Source organism: Hyaena hyaena, unplaced genomic scaffold, assembly GCF_003009895.1.
Source record: "Hyaena hyaena isolate Hyena2069 unplaced genomic scaffold, ASM300989v1 scaffold_810, whole genome shotgun sequence".
Lineage (NCBI taxonomy): Eukaryota > Metazoa > Chordata > Mammalia > Carnivora > Hyaenidae > Hyaena > Hyaena hyaena.
In genome coordinates, this window is record NW_024081438.1 from 320,065 (window position 1) to 339,307 (window position 19,243).

Consider the following 19,243-nt stretch of genomic DNA (forward strand, 5'->3'; position numbering starts at 1 on the left):
CACGTATAGGAGGACTAGGAGGAACTTAATGGAGGGCTGTGGGGGAGAAGAGGGGGAAAATAGTGGGGGAGAGGGAGGGAAGCAAACCATGAGAGACTCTTGAATGCTGAGAACAAACTGAGGGCTGAGGGTGGTGGGGGAGAGGGGAAGGGGGATGATGGTCATGGAGGAGGGCACTTGTGGGGATGAGCACTGGGTGTTATATGGAAACCAACTTGACAATAAAGTATTTTATTTAAAAAAAAGAAAAGAAAAGAAAAGCCCAGGAGTCCTATGAAGGTAGAGCTGGAGAGAGGATGAAAACCCAGCTGTCCATCTGTATACAAGGAGTAGGGCTCTTACCCCATAAAATCTGGGATGGTCCTGGAGTCTGTGTGCCTCTTTCCTTCCCAAGTCAGGCAGTGGACATCTTAGGGACAGTCTGGACACAGTTATAGGGAGCCCAGGATTCCTTAACCCTGTGGTTTTCCTGAGGCATGATTATGAAGGAAGAACTCAGCAATCCTAGCCATCCCCATAAGGAAAAAAAACAAATAAAATAATGGGACAAATTACAAATCTAAAATCATTGAAATGTGGTAAATTTCACCAAGAGAAGAAAGGATACATAGTTTTGAAATACTTATATGAGTAAATACTACACTGAAGTTAAATTAAAAGAATTAGACTATCTCAAAGTAGACTTTAAAACCTATGAGCCAAATCAAGAAAAAAATGTAGGATGTAATATAAAATATGACACATATATGTTAACCTAGAAATATAAAATAATACTACATAGAGTTGATAAATCTGTATTCAACAAATGCTCAAAAATATAAATTGGAAGAATGATTACAAAATTCTAATGGATTCTGAAGTAAGAATTAAACAAGAAGTAAGAAGTAACTACTATGTTATTTCTTCATTACTTCTTGTATACTTCATTTCTTAAAAAAATAAGGTGAAAGTGGCAAGATATGATTGCTATTCATTCTAGATAGTGAATACATATATGTTTATTAAATGTTTTCTGTATCATAAAAACAATTCATAATAAAAATAAAAGCAATACAGGTATGAAACCATTTCTGATTTTTATTTTTATTTGGTGCCCAAAGTAATATAAACTCTGGAAATGCATTTTAGAACTGCAGAGTGGCCACCAACAAACTGATTATAAATGATGGTGATCAGCTAGAAATACTTTTTGCCCAAATGAAGAACATTTTGTATTATGACTAATTTATTCTAAAAGAAAATTAAATAAGAAAAATAGCTTTTATAAAATACGCTATATATATATATATATATATATATATATATATTAGAATAACTAATATGATACACAATGGGGAACTGTTCGAAGACCAATGCGAGGCATTGAAACCAAATAAAAATGGACAGTTTCCTGATAAAAGCTTTATTGCCCCCAATAACTGCACAGGTGATAAAAATAGTTACTGTTCATTACTTGCATATAATTAACCAGATGTCAGCAGCTATGGTATCAACTCTCCAGTGTTCTGATAACTTCCATCTTTGGCCTCAGGGACTTTGAGGTTTGCCAGCTTGCCTTGTTTCACAAAGCGTATGGCACTTCATGTTATTCTGTTTCCATTTTTTCTGACAAGCTTAGGATAAGGTGAAAAGACCAAGGTCGCTCCCTGGATATTTGGTTAATATATCCCAATGGGGTTTACTTTAGTGATAAATCTCCAATAAAATATGTTTCAAGGCTATTTTTGATATGAGCTCTGCTGAGCCATCTCCCAAGAACCCTTCAGATTTCACCATCCTTGGAAGCAATAACTAGATTTCCATAAAGTGATCATTTCCCCTTGTATTAACTCTAGGAATAACCATACAAAGGTTTATCTGCAAATATTGTTGGAGTTGGAAATTAACAGGAATAAGAAGTACAACTTGGACATCTTATCTTTTGGCAGAAGAAACTTCTTAAAGTTCAATCTTGCTTACTCCAAGAGTAAGGATTCTTCTCTCACACCAAGAAGTGGCTTGTAAATAACCTAAAACCAGCTCCTTAAAGATAGGTTTTAAGCAAACTTCTCAGTGCCTGGTTAATGAAGATTCTTAGACATAACAATTACAAATAAAACAATAACAACAAAACTTTACTGTGTTTAGTGAGCTGTCATGTCAAACCAAAGTCTTATATTGCAGTTAGGGATATTATAACCCCAAGGCTTATTATAATATAACATTATTTCAAGTAAAGTGAAAACAAAACTGAGTTTTAATAACTTCTCATAGGAGTATCTGAGTTTAACTGCCTGCTACCTAGCAACAGGGAAGATTCAGCAAACCAAGCACAGCTTGAAAAGGAGAAGATAAATTTTAGAGAGCCACATGTAATTCCTTCTCTTATAGATAAGTGAAGTACTCAGAGGTTTTCCATCTTCACAACTATTTCAGCTCTATTTTGAAAGATGGTATCTGATGATCACTCTTTTTAAGTCTGAAGATATAATTTTTTTCCTGGTTGGACATAGAATATCAATTACCTCACTGCTTTCCTTGTTTTTATTTGTTAATTGTTTACATAGCCAAATGTTAAATCTTATTTATAATACTTTAATATTTTATTTGCATTTTTAAAATTTATTTGAACGTATATACTACATACGATTCTACATGAACATTGCTCTATATTATGCTATTTGTAGTTTATGGTAATGATGGAAAAATACATATGTGTTACTGATAGTGAACATGTAAGTTAAACTATAACCTTTTATTTTCTTAAGTTTATTTATTTTGAGAGAGACAGAGAGGGTGCGCAAGTGGGGGAGGGGCAGAGAGGGGGGGAGGGGGGGAGAGAGAGAGAGAGAGTGAGAGAATCCCAAGCAGACTCCACGCTCAGCTAAGAGCCCAATGCAGGACTCAATCTCATGATTGTGAGCTGAAATCAAGAGCTGGATATTCAACCAAGTGAACTACCCAGGTGCCCCTATAACTCTCTGTTTGGAAAATTTTTAACATATGGAAAAATTGAATAGTATAATACCATTACATCTTACACTTAGATTCAGTAATTGTTACCATATTGTGATATATTTGCTTGATGTCTCATTGCTTGACCTCTCCCCACCCCACCCATAGACATTTTCTTGAATAAATTGAAAATAAGTTGTAGATATCATGACATTTTGCTTCTAAATACTTCACTATAAATATCAGAAGTATAAGGAAATCTACTGACTATAACACCATTATCACAAGAAAGAGAATTTAAAATTCTAGGATTATCAAATATCAGTCCATACTCACATTTTACGGTTGTCCCGGAAATGACTTACTTTATTAATCAAGACCCAATTAAAATTTACTCACTCAATCAGGTTGCTATATCTCTTTAGTTTCTTTTAACCTAAAATGGATTCTTTGCTCCATTACACTGAGTTTTTCAAGAATTCAAGAACTCCATTCCATATTTGTTAATTACCGTTATTAATTTCTCCTCAAGTAATTCTTTTAATATAGCAAGATTAATTTTCCAATCATCTTAACTATCATACTTTCATGATATATTATTTTTAATGCTTTTAAACTTTAATTTCCACTGAGCTTTCACTAGTTTTGCATTCACATATTCTTGTATATGTTTTATAAAGTAATAATTTTTTCGTTTTTAACAAAATAATCTGTTGGCTACATTTCTTATTAGATCATTTATGGGTTCTACTGACTTTGGATTCTGAGGACATGAATCAATTATGAGCTTAACTGCATGACCTCATCACAAATCCCTACCATAGACACCTACACACAAGCTGGCTTATAAAAAAACAGTATAAAAAAAAGGGTCTATAGAAAATCCCAGCATAACTTTGACTAGGACTGGCCAAAACGCCCCTGAAACACATCGTATGAGCCACATGTTTCTCACTGTGGCAAAACTGCCAACTCAGAAGTAAACCTGACTGAGGAACTTTTCTCAGTACCCACCCAGGAAGCTGGCCCCTCTCCCAGTAAGAATGTAACAGAAATAAATGTCTTTTCATCTAGAGCCAAATGATAGCCTGGCAAGGAAGGTTGTTAGTAGCCCAGGGTAGTGAGCATCTTGATGCCATACCTCTAACTTATATGCAATGTAGGACGATATCTACAATTTCATCGAATTCCTGCTCTGACCCTTCTTTAACCCTCGTTCTTTCTTCATTTGGCTCTTCATCATCTTACTCTAGTCTTCCTTATGCTTTAATTTCCATTTCATCTTAACCTATAACATTATGATTGTTCATCAGGTAAGCCCCATCGCTCAGGAGACTGGCAAAACAAGTTTAATCATTTCATTTTCCTTAATATTTTGGGTTACATACTGAGTCATCAGATGAATCTGAATTCTCATTAAAATTAGCCACCGTGTTTAACAGACAACCTTAAATACCATCTGTCCTATTAGCTTCAGTTCTTCCTATGCCCTCACCTGTAATTCCCATACTCACCTCGACTTATCATGCAATATTTATTTAATTAAACTATACAAAATAGAAAGAAATACATATGGATGCCTAAGGGAGTACTTGAGATATCAACCAGAAATATCATTCCATTATATGCCTTTCTTTTCTAGAGCCACAATTTGTGTAACCAGTCCTTAACACGGAAGAGATAGGAAAGAACAAATGTCACCTGTTCCTGGTAAAGTGCTGCCCTGATAACTGGAAAGATGCATATCTGTGACAATTCCCAACCTCTTCTGGGAAGAGACTCCTCCCTGTGATGGCAATTTCCTTGAACAAATACAAGCCCGTCCCATGACCCCTGCCCCATCCACATTCCTGTAATTCATTTGAATGCCCCTCCTTCAAATTTTCTTATAAAAGCACAATCCTCTCTGACCTGACAAACCACTGCAAATCACTGCAGGAAAGGTGAGTGGAAGCTGACAGAATATCAGACCATGGCGGGAGCTATACACTACATATTAGGGGGAAATACATGAGGATCTCTGTCAGATACAGGAGCTCTGAGACTCAGAACAGGCAGGCTTTGGAGGTCTCATGGGGTGGAGCATGTTCAGGTTTTCCAATTCCTTCCAGAGCTAAACAAAGGTATGGATGTCACTAAGGTCAACTTATAACTAGGGCACTACCAAAGGAAACAAGGAAGATGAGTGGCATCTCTGCATGTCGTCTCTCTGATCACACTTCCCTTCGTGAAATCTGATTGCTTCCTCAGGTCACAGACATGATGCTGCCTCGCATGGACCTCCCCAGCATGTCCTGGATGCTGCTCTCCTGCCTGATGCTCCTGTCTCAGGTCCAAGGTGAGCTTTCTCTGTTTCTAACACTGGGTCCTTGCGAATGGTCAGGGCCAAGATGAGAAGGAAGACTCCCGTGGTACTGGCGACATATATCCCCACACCATGAAACTGCCTAAAACTCATCCATCACCACACCGTCCTTCTGGGTAACCAGGGGTGGCAGGCATCACGATGGTCCACCAGCACCGCAGTGAGGTCTTTTACGTGTTGTCAGTGCACTATCATTTATGTTGGTAAGCAAAAGAGGAAAGCACGCAGAGACAGAAATAAGATAAGGGGAAGGAAAATGAGGACCCAGTGCAAGAATGTTGAGCCTAGAGTGGGGAAGGGTTGGACTGTGAATGGGGAAGGTGCAAAGAAAAGAGAAGCTTCCTCATTTAGTGGGGCTGGTTCAAGAGCAAGAAATCCTGAAAGTGTTGGCAACGGTGGGAGGCAGTGAGGACGTTGGCATCACTTCCCCAAGCAGGCACCCCATAGATATTCCTCTAGGTCACCTCCCAGCCAGATCCCCAGTCGCCTATTCACTTCTTCCCGCTCTTTGGTGTCCTTCCACCCTAGGTGAAGACTCCCCGAAGGACGTGCACAGTCCACGGATCAGTTGTCCCAGGGGCTCCAAGGCCTATGCCTCCCACTGCTATGCCTTGTTTATGACACCAAAATCCTGGATGGATGCAGATGTGAGTACTTGGTTTATAGGTAGGGGTTTTGAGGGAAAGTGCATTAGAGACCTACGGAGGGTGGGTCCCATTTGCCAAATTTCCTTTTGCAGTGACAGTGAACATCCTCATCTCTTGCCTCTGTACCTCTTCTCCCCCACCTCTGCACTGCCCTTCCCCCAGCGATGTCTCAGGCTCCCTCTGAGTCTCTCCCTTCCCCACACAGATGGCCTGCCAGAAGAGGCCCTCGGGACACCTGGTGTCTGTGCTCAGTGGGGCTGAGGCATCCTTTGTGGCCTCCCTGGTCAGGAACAGTGCAAACATCCACTCAAACGTCTGGATAGGGCTCCATGATCCTACAGAGGTATGAATATTTCTCTATAACCTCTCACCCTGCTACTGCCATCCAAGCCCACTCCCAACCCCTGTGTCTGCCCAGTAAATGCCCTAGAGAGCCTTGGAGCTCAGAGATCTTGGAAGATATTAGAGTAACAGTGAGAGTCTTGAGGCCAGCTGAACAGATGGGTTCTGTGGAAGTCTCTTGTCTCTGGTGATGTTAATCTGCTTCCTAATTTGCATGTGAGTCCATGTAATTCAGTTCTCTGAGCCTCACAGAGTCTGCACGTATTGTGCTGAGGGAATCCTAAATGAAGATAGGCTCTATTTTTGCTCTGTGGAACAGACATTGTCTCTGAGGCTCAGAGGCTAATCACACATGCACCCCTAACTGCTGTGCAGTCAGGAACAGGTTACTCTGAATGGGTCTATTGGTCTTTGTGTTTATGGGCTTCAGGATTTGTCAATAAGAGCAAGGAGTTAGGAAGCGTTTCCCAGAGGAGAGCTTTGGCTCTGAGGCAGCATCTAGATGAACAGACCAAATTCCATGATGCTGGGAAGGGGTTCCTGCAAGGAGCCCTTTAATGACTAGTCAACCTCACTAGACTCCTTCCTCTCTAGGGCTATGAGCCCAATGCAGGTGGATGGGAGTGGAGTAGCACGGATGTGCTGAACTACGTTGCCTGGGAGAGACACCCCTCCACCAACCCTAACCCCGGCTACTGTGGGAGTCTGTTAGCAAGCACGGGTAAGGAACAGAGGTGCTCCTTCCTGCCAGACTTCTCCATCTTCTTTTTCCCTATTTCTCAGTCTGACCTTCAGAGAATCCTCTTGAGCTAGAAAATGTAGTGTTGGTTTGTCTTCTCCCATCCTTTCTCATCTCTCCTTTCTTTGAGTCCCATTCCCCTGGAGTGGGACGCTGCTGAGGATGAGGGAGAGTCTTTGAATCCTAGGCCAGAATCTAGACTGCTTCTACCTTGGGTTCATGAGCTTCCACCAGTCACATCTACCTGAGCTCCTCTGTCTCTCTAGGATATCTGAAATGGAAAGATTTTAAGTGTGGTGCGATGCTTCCTTATATCTGCAAGTTCAAGGACTAGGTCTGGTGGGATGCCAGGAGCCTGAGTTTTGCGTGCAGTTCATCATGGATATGGAACCAAGTGTGACAGCCCACCCAGAAGGGAATACTCTCCCATACCTTCAAAGTTGACCACCTCACTTGGCCTTCCCTTCTCCTCAGCCTCGTTTCAAACTCTTCTGTATCTTCTATATAATGAGTTTCAACAGGCAAAATAAAAAATAAGAAATTTTGTCTGCAATTGCCTCTTGTGTGCTTTAGTCTCATAGAAAAACCCTGAGGGGGAGGAAGTGGTTCAGGGAGGAGTCTTTGTATATCTTCTCTTTGCCCAATTTCACCCTTGTTTCTGGATAAATAACTTAATATGCATTTGTACCAGCACATTTGTGATGAAGTGCTTCAGCATCCCATTTGTGATAAGGTGAGGTAGGATTTGGGTTGTGCACACTGCTCTCCTACACCGTCTATTGCCCTCAAAGTCCCCCCAGGCCAAGTCTCTGATAATATGACACACCAGTTGAGAGGTTCAGTCAGACAATGTTGAGAACAGTGTTTGTACGCTATCAGAGTGAAGGAAAATGAAGAAGCTTCATCATCAATAGCATTTAATATATTCTATGCATAAATAATTTTTAAAAGTTAAATGGATAAAAAAATCTCAATGCAGCCCTAATTTTTTTTATTACTAGTTTTGACAGGCATATAAGTGATCTGTCAACCTATTATATAGTTTTCTGATATATTTCCAATTCTGTACCTCCTTGCCTTGGTCAGCTGGACCTGGTGCACTCAACTACATGTTGCCCTGTCCTTACAGGGCATTTGTGAATATAGGTATTACTAGGTCCTTTGATTTTTGCCCTTAAAACATTCTGACCTCAGTCAGAACTGGAATTGAGATGCCTTCAACATCTGATATGGTTTTTTAAAACATGTTTTGAATTAAAAAAATATATTTTAGGAAGAAATTCCCTTTAACTGAATAAAGCCAATACCCAGGTTTGTCATGTATCTGTATTTATCAAGACCACTAATCTGCTCTCATATTATCACCACCCCTCCCTAGCCATATATTTCTATTAGGGAAAAAAGTATATTTGACTAGTACCCTAGTCTAGAAAATAAGTTGTCATATGATAACCACTGGAAAAATTTTCTATATAAGCAAAGAATATTACCACATCACTAGACAAAGTTATTGCTTCTCAAATAAATAGACGAGATAAATGGGCAATGTCATTTTAAAAAAATTAATTATTTGGTAAATTTCTTTTGCTTTTTCAAATATAGACTGCTTTGACTAAATACCCAGTTAGCATTTTTGGTGGAAATACTTCTCCATCATTTAAAATGCATTTATGATGTGCAACACCATGGGTCTTGATGTTCTGCTCTGGTTAAAGTTGTAAAATATGGGTTAGTTAGGAAAAGTTCAGTAACGGTGTTTATGCCAATTCCTATTTTAGTTTGAGTTCCTCATTTGGAGAGGAGCTCTGAGTACCAGATTCTGTTATTCCAGTTGGAGAATCCCATGGTACAGAACAGGACATTTGTTGCTGCAGGTAAGAAAGATCCCAGCATAATTTGGCTCAAAAAATAAAGACAAATTATGTATTGGATCATCTAACTGAAATATCTAAAAGTAAGGTAATCTTTGAGCTTAGTTCATTCAGGGCTCAAGTGTCATTTCTCTGGAGCATTCTTACCATAAAATATCACTCTTCAATTTTTATCATACCTTTGGTTGTACCTTTTCAGTTCTCTTTGCCAACTCACATTATGAATGTTCCTTTATATTTTCTTTTTGCCCAAATAGTTATGTAAATATGCTATGATTATTCTTAGCCTCCTTGAACCCACTGGCACTTAAAGTTTAGATGACATGATTTTTCAAATCTAGGCTGGTGATGCCATATATTTTAGAGACGTGAATAAGTCATCTGGTGAAGGTATAATCAAAATACTTCCCTCTTCTCAGAACAATGAAAAAAATAGAAAATTAAAGGGACACTTGGAAAAATCTGTGATATTCTGACTTACTAAATCTTTTGAAAACTTTTCTTTCAAACCAGGTTTAGACTGGACACTATTGGTCTCCTAAGGACGTATTAAACATTATAATATTTACCTGGAACTCCAACAAGGCCACTTGGTATCCATATTCGGAGTCTATAAACCAAGTGGCTGCTTAGTGATTCCTTAACAATATAGGAAGTTCATAACCAGTTCTTTGCTGCCAAGTATTTTCCCAGAAATAAGTACTTTCTGACTCTCTTTTTAAAAAAATGAAACATTACAAACGGTCATGAAGTATTTATTCCTATCTTCTCCAAAATAAAATAAAAAATAATACAAACATTCAACAAACTCAGTACCTTTTAAAAATTGTAGTACAGCTATTGAGTTGAGTAGTAATCATAACTTATGCTGAAGTGTTTCATGTTTGTTAAATCATAAAATGTACACTTGGTAGGAGGAGGAGGTGGAGGTAATGAAGGGCCTCCTTTTGCATTCTTCCCCTCACTGTCCAGCTTGAGCGGTTTTGCCAGAGTAGAGGGGAGAGATTTGTCATAAAAGGATCTGAAAGAAGGGCAGAGCCAAAAGCAAAAATAGCAAGTGAGCAGAGGAAACCCAGCACACTGAGAAAGGACACAGGTGATGTGGGCTCAGGAGATTCCCAGCATGGGGAAAGCCTCTTCCAAGGCACAGCCTGGGAATGCCCAATGTATCCTCTCCACACTCAGTATGAATTTTCCTGTAGGCAAAGGTGGAGTTTTATTGTTCTCTGGGTACTCACCAGAGTGCCTAGTTCCCATATCCCTGAAAGACAGAGCAAGTGAGGAAAAAAGTCTTCCAGGAAAGACTGCATAATGAAAGAAATAAAGTGGCCCAGAGAGGCATGCAGGAGATCAGACCTGGGAATACTGAATATATCTGGGGAGAGGTTCATGGGAGAGAGGAGCAGGGAAGAGTAGACAGACCATATCACCTACCGACAGTCTATCTCATCTCCTGATTGTCCTTTCCCCCAAGTTCATAAAAGTGACCATTAGTTGTCTATGTAAAATCTGATAGTAGCAAACAAGGATGCTTTTTTTTTTTTAATTTTTAAAATTTTTTTAAAAATAAATTTAAAAATTTTTTTAAAAATAATTCTTCCAACTGAATCCAAATGCAAGTATTTTCTGAAAACCTCACCAGTGTAAAAATTCTACTTGTGAATTATAACTTATTATTTTAAGTTAAAAAAATAGTAATACAGTAGGTTTCTGCCTTAACACCCAAACCAATTCTCTAAAACACATAAACATTCATATATAAGTAGCAAACTATTTTGTTAAAATTGAAATTCCTTTAAAATTTGGCTTCCTGATTCACATACAATAAAGTATTGGTTTAAAACTCTTTTTTAGGGGCGCCTGGGTGGCTGAGTAGGTTAAGCGTCCAACTTCGGCTCAGGTCATGATCTCANCTACCTGAGCTCCTCTGTCTCTCTAGGATATCTGAAATGGAAAGATTTTAAGTGTGGTGCGATGCTTCCTTATATCTGCAAGTTCAAGGACTAGGTCTGGTGGGATGCCAGGAGCCTGAGTTTTGCGTGCAGTTCATCATGGATATGGAACCAAGTGTGACAGCCCACCCAGAAGGGAATACTCTCCCATACCTTCAAAGTTGACCACCTCACTTGGCCTTCCCTTCTCCTCAGCCTCGTTTCAAACTCTTCTGTATCTTCTATATAATGAGTTTCAACAGGCAAAATAAAAAATAAGAAATTTTGTCTGCAATTGCCTCTTGTGTGCTTTAGTCTCATAGAAAAACCCTGAGGGGGAGGAAGTGGTTCAGGGAGGAGTCTTTGTATATCTTCTCTTTGCCCAATTTCACCCTTGTTTCTGGATAAATAACTTAATATGCATTTGTACCAGCACATTTGTGATGAAGTGCTTCAGCATCCCATTTGTGATAAGGTGAGGTAGGATTTGGGTTGTGCACACTGCTCTCCTACACCGTCTATTGCCCTCAAAGTCCCCCCAGGCCAAGTCTCTGATAATATGACACACCAGTTGAGAGGTTCAGTCAGACAATGTTGAGAACAGTGTTTGTACGCTATCAGAGTGAAGGAAAATGAAGAAGCTTCATCATCAATAGCATTTAATATATTCTATGCATAAATAATTTTTAAAAGTTAAATGGATAAAAAAATCTCAATGCAGCCCTAATTTTTTTTATTACTAGTTTTGACAGGCATATAAGTGATCTGTCAACCTATTATATAGTTTTCTGATATATTTCCAATTCTGTACCTCCTTGCCTTGGTCAGCTGGACCTGGTGCACTCAACTACATGTTGCCCTGTCCTTACAGGGCATTTGTGAATATAGGTATTACTAGGTCCTTTGATTTTTGCCCTTAAAACATTCTGACCTCAGTCAGAACTGGAATTGAGATGCCTTCAACATCTGATATGGTTTTTTAAAACATGTTTTGAATTAAAAAAATATATTTTAGGAAGAAATTCCCTTTAACTGAATAAAGCCAATACCCAGGTTTGTCATGTATCTGTATTTATCAAGACCACTAATCTGCTCTCATATTATCACCACCCCTCCCTAGCCATATATTTCTATTAGGGAAAAAAGTATATTTGACTAGTACCCTAGTCTAGAAAATAAGTTGTCATATGATAACCACTGGAAAAATTTTCTATATAAGCAAAGAATATTACCACATCACTAGACAAAGTTATTGCTTCTCAAATAAATAGACGAGATAAATGGGCAATGTCATTTTAAAAAAATTAATTATTTGGTAAATTTCTTTTGCTTTTTCAAATATAGACTGCTTTGACTAAATACCCAGTTAGCATTTTTGGTGGAAATACTTCTCCATCATTTAAAATGCATTTATGATGTGCAACACCATGGGTCTTGATGTTCTGCTCTGGTTAAAGTTGTAAAATATGGGTTAGTTAGGAAAAGTTCAGTAACGGTGTTTATGCCAATTCCTATTTTAGTTTGAGTTCCTCATTTGGAGAGGAGCTCTGAGTACCAGATTCTGTTATTCCAGTTGGAGAATCCCATGGTACAGAACAGGACATTTGTTGCTGCAGGTAAGAAAGATCCCAGCATAATTTGGCTCAAAAAATAAAGACAAATTATGTATTGGATCATCTAACTGAAATATCTAAAAGTAAGGTAATCTTTGAGCTTAGTTCATTCAGGGCTCAAGTGTCATTTCTCTGGAGCATTCTTACCATAAAATATCACTCTTCAATTTTTATCATACCTTTGGTTGTACCTTTTCAGTTCTCTTTGCCAACTCACATTATGAATGTTCCTTTATATTTTCTTTTTGCCCAAATAGTTATGTAAATATGCTATGATTATTCTTAGCCTCCTTGAACCCACTGGCACTTAAAGTTTAGATGACATGATTTTTCAAATCTAGGCTGGTGATGCCATATATTTTAGAGACGTGAATAAGTCATCTGGTGAAGGTATAATCAAAATACTTCCCTCTTCTCAGAACAATGAAAAAAATAGAAAATTAAAGGGACACTTGGAAAAATCTGTGATATTCTGACTTACTAAATCTTTTGAAAACTTTTCTTTCAAACCAGGTTTAGACTGGACACTATTGGTCTCCTAAGGACGTATTAAACATTATAATATTTACCTGGAACTCCAACAAGGCCACTTGGTATCCATATTCGGAGTCTATAAACCAAGTGGCTGCTTAGTGATTCCTTAACAATATAGGAAGTTCATAACCAGTTCTTTGCTGCCAAGTATTTTCCCAGAAATAAGTACTTTCTGACTCTCTTTTTAAAAAAATGAAACATTACAAACGGTCATGAAGTATTTATTCCTATCTTCTCCAAAATAAAATAAAAAATAATACAAACATTCAACAAACTCAGTACCTTTTAAAAATTGTAGTACAGCTATTGAGTTGAGTAGTAATCATAACTTATGCTGAAGTGTTTCATGTTTGTTAAATCATAAAATGTACACTTGGTAGGAGGAGGAGGTGGAGGTAATGAAGGGCCTCCTTTTGCATTCTTCCCCTCACTGTCCAGCTTGAGCGGTTTTGCCAGAGTAGAGGGGAGAGATTTGTCATAAAAGGATCTGAAAGAAGGGCAGAGCCAAAAGCAAAAATAGCAAGTGAGCAGAGGAAACCCAGCACACTGAGAAAGGACACAGGTGATGTGGGCTCAGGAGATTCCCAGCATGGGGAAAGCCTCTTCCAAGGCACAGCCTGGGAATGCCCAATGTATCCTCTCCACACTCAGTATGAATTTTCCTGTAGGCAAAGGTGGAGTTTTATTGTTCTCTGGGTACTCACCAGAGTGCCTAGTTCCCATATCCCTGAAAGACAGAGCAAGTGAGGAAAAAAGTCTTCCAGGAAAGACTGCATAATGAAAGAAATAAAGTGGCCCAGAGAGGCATGCAGGAGATCAGACCTGGGAATACTGAATATATCTGGGGAGAGGTTCATGGGAGAGAGGAGCAGGGAAGAGTAGACAGACCATATCACCTACCGACAGTCTATCTCATCTCCTGATTGTCCTTTCCCCCAAGTTCATAAAAGTGACCATTAGTTGTCTATGTAAAATCTGATAGTAGCAAACAAGGATGCTTTTTTTTTTTTAATTTTTAAAATTTTTTTAAAAATAAATTTAAAAATTTTTTTAAAAATAATTCTTCCAACTGAATCCAAATGCAAGTATTTTCTGAAAACCTCACCAGTGTAAAAATTCTACTTGTGAATTATAACTTATTATTTTAAGTTAAAAAAATAGTAATACAGTAGGTTTCTGCCTTAACACCCAAACCAATTCTCTAAAACACATAAACATTCATATATAAGTAGCAAACTATTTTGTTAAAATTGAAATTCCTTTAAAATTTGGCTTCCTGATTCACATACAATAAAGTATTGGTTTAAAACTCTTTTTTAGGGGCGCCTGGGTGGCTGAGTAGGTTAAGCGTCCAACTTCGGCTCAGGTCATGATCTCACGGTTCATGGGTTCGAGCCCCGTGTCGGGCTCTGTGCTGACAGCTAGCTCAGAGCCTGGAGCCTGCCTCAGATTCTGTCTCCCTCTCTCTCTCTCTGACCCTCCCTTGCTCATGCTGTCTCTCTCTCTCTCTCTTTCAGAAATAAATAAAAACAATTAAAAAATAAAACTTTTTTATTTGTATGAGATGCCATACAATGCCTCTCTTCACACCAGCAACATCTGTCACTTGTGTGCCTTTTGTTAACCTTCAGGGTTCTTTTCACAGAGTACAAGATCCTGATCTTCTATCCACTGTCTTTGGAACATAACTTGAGGTTTAGCCCACTTGTAATTTTAGTAAAGGAATTCATTGAGATTTGGGATGCATATATAGTTTTCTTACATAAAACATTTGGCTGGAAAATTTTGCACTGAGGTATATACACATTGTATATGTGTTTGGAATTTGGTTAACTAACACCAAAAAGTTCTCTAAAGAAAATATTAACCAGAGATGTTATCTACAGGACATGCCTGTAATAGCGTAGGTGCTACTGAGAATTTGTCCTCGGGATGATAAAAGTTTTCTAGTTGTATAAGGCTTTATGCACATTCATTCTTTAATTCCATTCTTTTAAAAACTGTCAAATTCTCAGCATCTCTCACTGCCAACTTCTGACAGACTCATCCCCAGATTCTGAACCCCATAAAAATAATTTCTGTTGAAAAATCATTGACTATCAAAAGTGGAAGAACCCTCTTGTTTTACTGGGAAAGAAAAGGATCTTCAAAGAAGAAATGAAAGATAATTGCATGTGTCTCTCACGTTTTCACACTTGCTACAAGCAGAGACACTAACCGCCCTTAGTTGATGACTGTCTTGTCAAGAATGTCTACGTAGTGAAGAACTTTGATAAACAAAAAAGGCAGGGGCACCTCGGTGGCTCAGTTGGTTTAGTGTCTGATTTTTGATTTCGACTCAGGTCATGATCTCGTAGTTGGTGGGATCGAGCCCCATATTGGACTCTGCGCTGACAGCATATAGCCTGCTTGGAAATCTTTCTCTCTCTCTGCCCCTCCCCTGCTCTCTCTCTCTCTCTCTCTCTCACACACACACACACACACACACACACGCACGCACTCTCTCTCAAAATAAAGAAATACTTTTTAAAAAAATTAAAAAACAAAACAAAAGGGCAGGGTGCCTGTGTGGCTCAGTCAGTTAAGTGTCTAAGTCTTGGTTTCGGCTCAGGTTTGATTTCATGGGTTCATGAGTTCAAGTCCCACATCAGGCTGTGTGCTCACAGTGTGGAGCCTGTTTTGGGATTCTGTCTCTCTCCTTCTCTCTGCCTCCCACCCCCGCCGGTATCCCCGTATTTTCTCTCTCTCCCTCTCTCTCCCTCTGTCTCTCTGTCAAAATAAGTGAATAAACCCAGAAATAAAAACAAAACCAATAACCAGAAAAGCACACTTCACACCTGTCAGAATGGCTAAATCAAAAACATAAGAAAAAACAAGTATTGGAGAGAATATGGAGAAAAAAGAATCCATGTTCACTGTTGGTGGGAATGTAAACTGATACAGCCACTGTGGAAGTCAGTATGGCAGTTCCTCAAATATGGAATTTAAGAAACAAAACAAGTAAACAAAGAAAAAAAGACAAACAAACAAAAAGTTCAAATGTAGAGAATGAACCGGTGGTTACCAGAGGGGAGGCTCATAGGGGAATGGGTAAACTAGGTGGAGAGGATTAAAGGAACACATCACAATGAACACTGAGTAATGTATAGAATTACTGAATCACTATACTGTACACCTGAAACTAATGTAGCACTCTCTGTTAACTACGATGGAATTAAAAAAAGAGAGAAAGAGAGAGAGATCATTTTCTTCCAAAGCAAAGGATAGGCTTGCTTAGAGTTTTGGAAACTAGAGATAGTACTTCCATCCAGAGTAAAGAAAGAAAGGTATACCTACTCTCCAATATAATAAAGATGTCTTCCCTTGAAATAAAGACTACATTTAAGCCCACTTAGAAAGATTCAGGTTCCCTGAGCCCCTGTAGCATAATTATAAAAATAATCCTCCTTTATAATAGATCCCGGTGCACATGAAGGCATCTATGCCAGCCTATCTATGTCCCCCACATAGGAGGTAAGGGGGACAACAGTGGGTGGGAGCTCATGCTGCTCAAGTAGTCATGTCCTTTGTCTTTTGCCAGTTTCAACTTAGCTTGTAAGCAGGACAATGTTTCAGAGAAATCATAGCTCTTGACATGAAATTAAGAAACTTTTCGTCTATAACACACTGGAAGAAACTTAATTGAAGAGTCTTGGGTCTCACTTAATGTCTATTGTTATTTTCATTGCACTTTGCTTTCAGAAAAATGCAGTTTCTTATTTTTTGTTTTGTTTTGTTTCACTTACATCTGTCAGCTGTGCTCTCCTGGCCTCTCCCTCCCCTCCCCCCCTTCCCTTCATGTTCTAACATGAAGTTTTCTCTTTTCCTCCCTTCAGAGATCGTCATGTGCTACTGACCCTATCCTGTCATGGTGTCTAGTCCTGCATGATTCCAAGGACAGTCCTGTCATTCTTCCCTTAGGGACATTCTTTCCTTCTCTAAGGGAAAACTGAATCTTAGTCAAATACTCTTCTACAACATCTGCTAATATCAAATATGATGGACTTCAAGAGGGCCATTGACTGGGCAATTTTGAAAGAAAACAAGTAGGAAGGGGGCACCTAGATGGCTCAGTCAGATGAGCATCTGACTTTGGCTGAGGTCATGATCTCATGATTCGTGGGTTCAGGCCCCATGTTGGGCTCTGTGCTGACAGCTCAAGAGCCTGGAGCCTGCTTCAGATTTTGTGACTCCCTCTCTGTCTCTCCCCCACTCATGCTCTGTCTGTCTCTCTCTCAAAAATAAACAAACTTAAAAAAAAAAAGAAAAGAAAACAAGTAGGAAGAAAGCCAACCAGAATTGAAGTTTGGGAGTTAGTGTCCATGTTTCTACTACCCTATCCTCAGGAATATTTAATGGAAGGAATATTATAATTTTCCTGCTTTTTAGAGTTTTTCTATGTTTCTAAAGCATCTTCACAATAATTTTAATGATACTAATGATTAAATATGTGGAATTTTTGGAATGCCAGGTGGGCTCAGTTGGTTAAGCATCTGACTCTTGATTTCGGCTCAGGTCATAATCTCACAATTCTTGAGTTCGAGCCCTGCATCAGGCTCTGTGCTGATGGTACAGAGTGTGCTTGGTGTTCTCTCCCTACCCTTCCCCCATTCTCTCTTTCTCTCTCAATAAATTTTAAAAATAAATAAGTATTTGGAAACTTTGAACCTTTTGATTATAAAGTACCACACAAAGAGACTGTCTTATTCCTATAACAAATTCCTCTGAAAGGCTACTGACATTCTAAATTGTCTTTCATAAAATCCTACCAGAATTTCAAATGTTTAGTGCTACTGGCATCATAATCCTTGTCATGTTAAAAGGCAGACAATGACACTAAAGTTCTTTAAATGGCTGGTAGTCATTCGTATTCAAATGAAAAAAATATACAAGAAAACTAAAACCAGATCTCCTCAGCACTACAATCCCACATTGTCCTAATAACACTGAATAGTGAAACAAATCAAATCAAGAGGTTTTTACTACGGACAAATAGAAAACATTAAAGGCATAGACCATGTTTTAATGTTAAAAGTGTAGTGCTGCTCAGGAGGGGCCTTCTTTAGCCAGCCATTCTGTGAGACTCAAGGGTGGGGACACAGGAAAGGTTTCTGGAAGTGGCTGAGCTGAGTGGTAGAGGGTCCAATTCTATTATTCAGTCAATGAACCAAACAGTGGGAAAAGTCAAGCCAAGCATCATTAACTTTTATTTGAGAATGCCTGGCTGGATAAGCTTTCCAAGGAACATTGTGACTCGGAGCAAGAGGGTGGGATGTTTCACGGGGCTTTACCATGGGAAGGTGGGTTGAAGTTTAGTTACTACAAAAAAAAAAAAAAAAAAAAGGAACTGTTCTTGAGGATTAGCAGTCATAAATTTAACAACCTAAATTTTCTGTAAAGGAGAAGGGAGATGCAGTTAGGGGTTGATGTTCCTTACAAATGGATGCTGGTTGTACACACAGGTAAGTACATGAAAAGTCAGAGAGGAAATTTCTCAGGTCTCATGTCCCTCAAGTGCTCTCATATAAGAAACAGGGGAATTATTCCCATTATACAAGTTTGTGAGAGATCCATCTCAAGGAAGCAAGAATGGCAGAAAAGTCTAGCAGAATTCTAATAATGATTAGAATTAATGATCCTTGATCTTATTATAATATCCCACCTTTATCTGTGTGTAGAGGCTGTATATATGCTATCAACTCTTGAATTATATTATGTTACATGGCAAAAAAAAAAAGTTTTGGTGAGGCAATTAAAATCACTTATCAGTTGACTGTGAATTAATAAAAATGGAGAATTCTGGACATTATTAAAGTAGGCTTTATTTAATTACATGAGCCATTTAAAAGCTGATTTCTTTGATTGGGAGCATAAGGGGAACTCTAGAAATTCAAAGCACCAGGAAGATTTATTGTGCCATTTCTGGCTTAGAAGATGGAGGTGACCTCCTGCCCAGAAATCAAGCTGAGAATGGCTCCTCAGCTGGCAGCCAGCAAGGAAGTGGGGACCTCCGTCCTGTAACTGCAACAAGAATTTTGCCAATAACCTAAAGGAGAATGGGAGTTTGCTACACAGTAAAAATAAACTAACACCCTGAGTTTCCATGGGATGACATATGTGGTGGTTAGGCTAGAATCCCTCTTGGGAGTCACCATCACGGTCTCTGAGAATCAAGGACCTTGTTTCTCCTAGATCATACTGAACAGATCTTAACCTGTTTTCCAGTAT

At 38.8% G+C, this 19,243-nt stretch overlaps 1 protein-coding gene across 1 annotated transcript in view; it reads left to right on the forward strand.

Annotated features, from left to right (window-relative positions):
- Positions 1–7,544, forward strand: part of LOC120221734 (lithostathine-like) — a 24,179-nt gene extending 16,635 nt beyond the window's left edge. The window contains exons 2-6 of the mRNA XM_039219295.1: positions 5,185–5,272; positions 5,828–5,946; positions 6,152–6,289; positions 6,883–7,009; positions 7,294–7,544. Of these exons, the coding sequence (XP_039075226.1) occupies positions 5,194–5,272; positions 5,828–5,946; positions 6,152–6,289; positions 6,883–7,009; positions 7,294–7,361 (531 nt within the window). The 5' untranslated portion in view covers positions 5,185–5,193 and the 3' untranslated portion in view covers positions 7,362–7,544. The remainder of the gene's footprint in view (positions 1–5,184; positions 5,273–5,827; positions 5,947–6,151; positions 6,290–6,882; positions 7,010–7,293) is intronic.
- Positions 7,545–19,243: the final 11,699 nt, after the last annotated feature.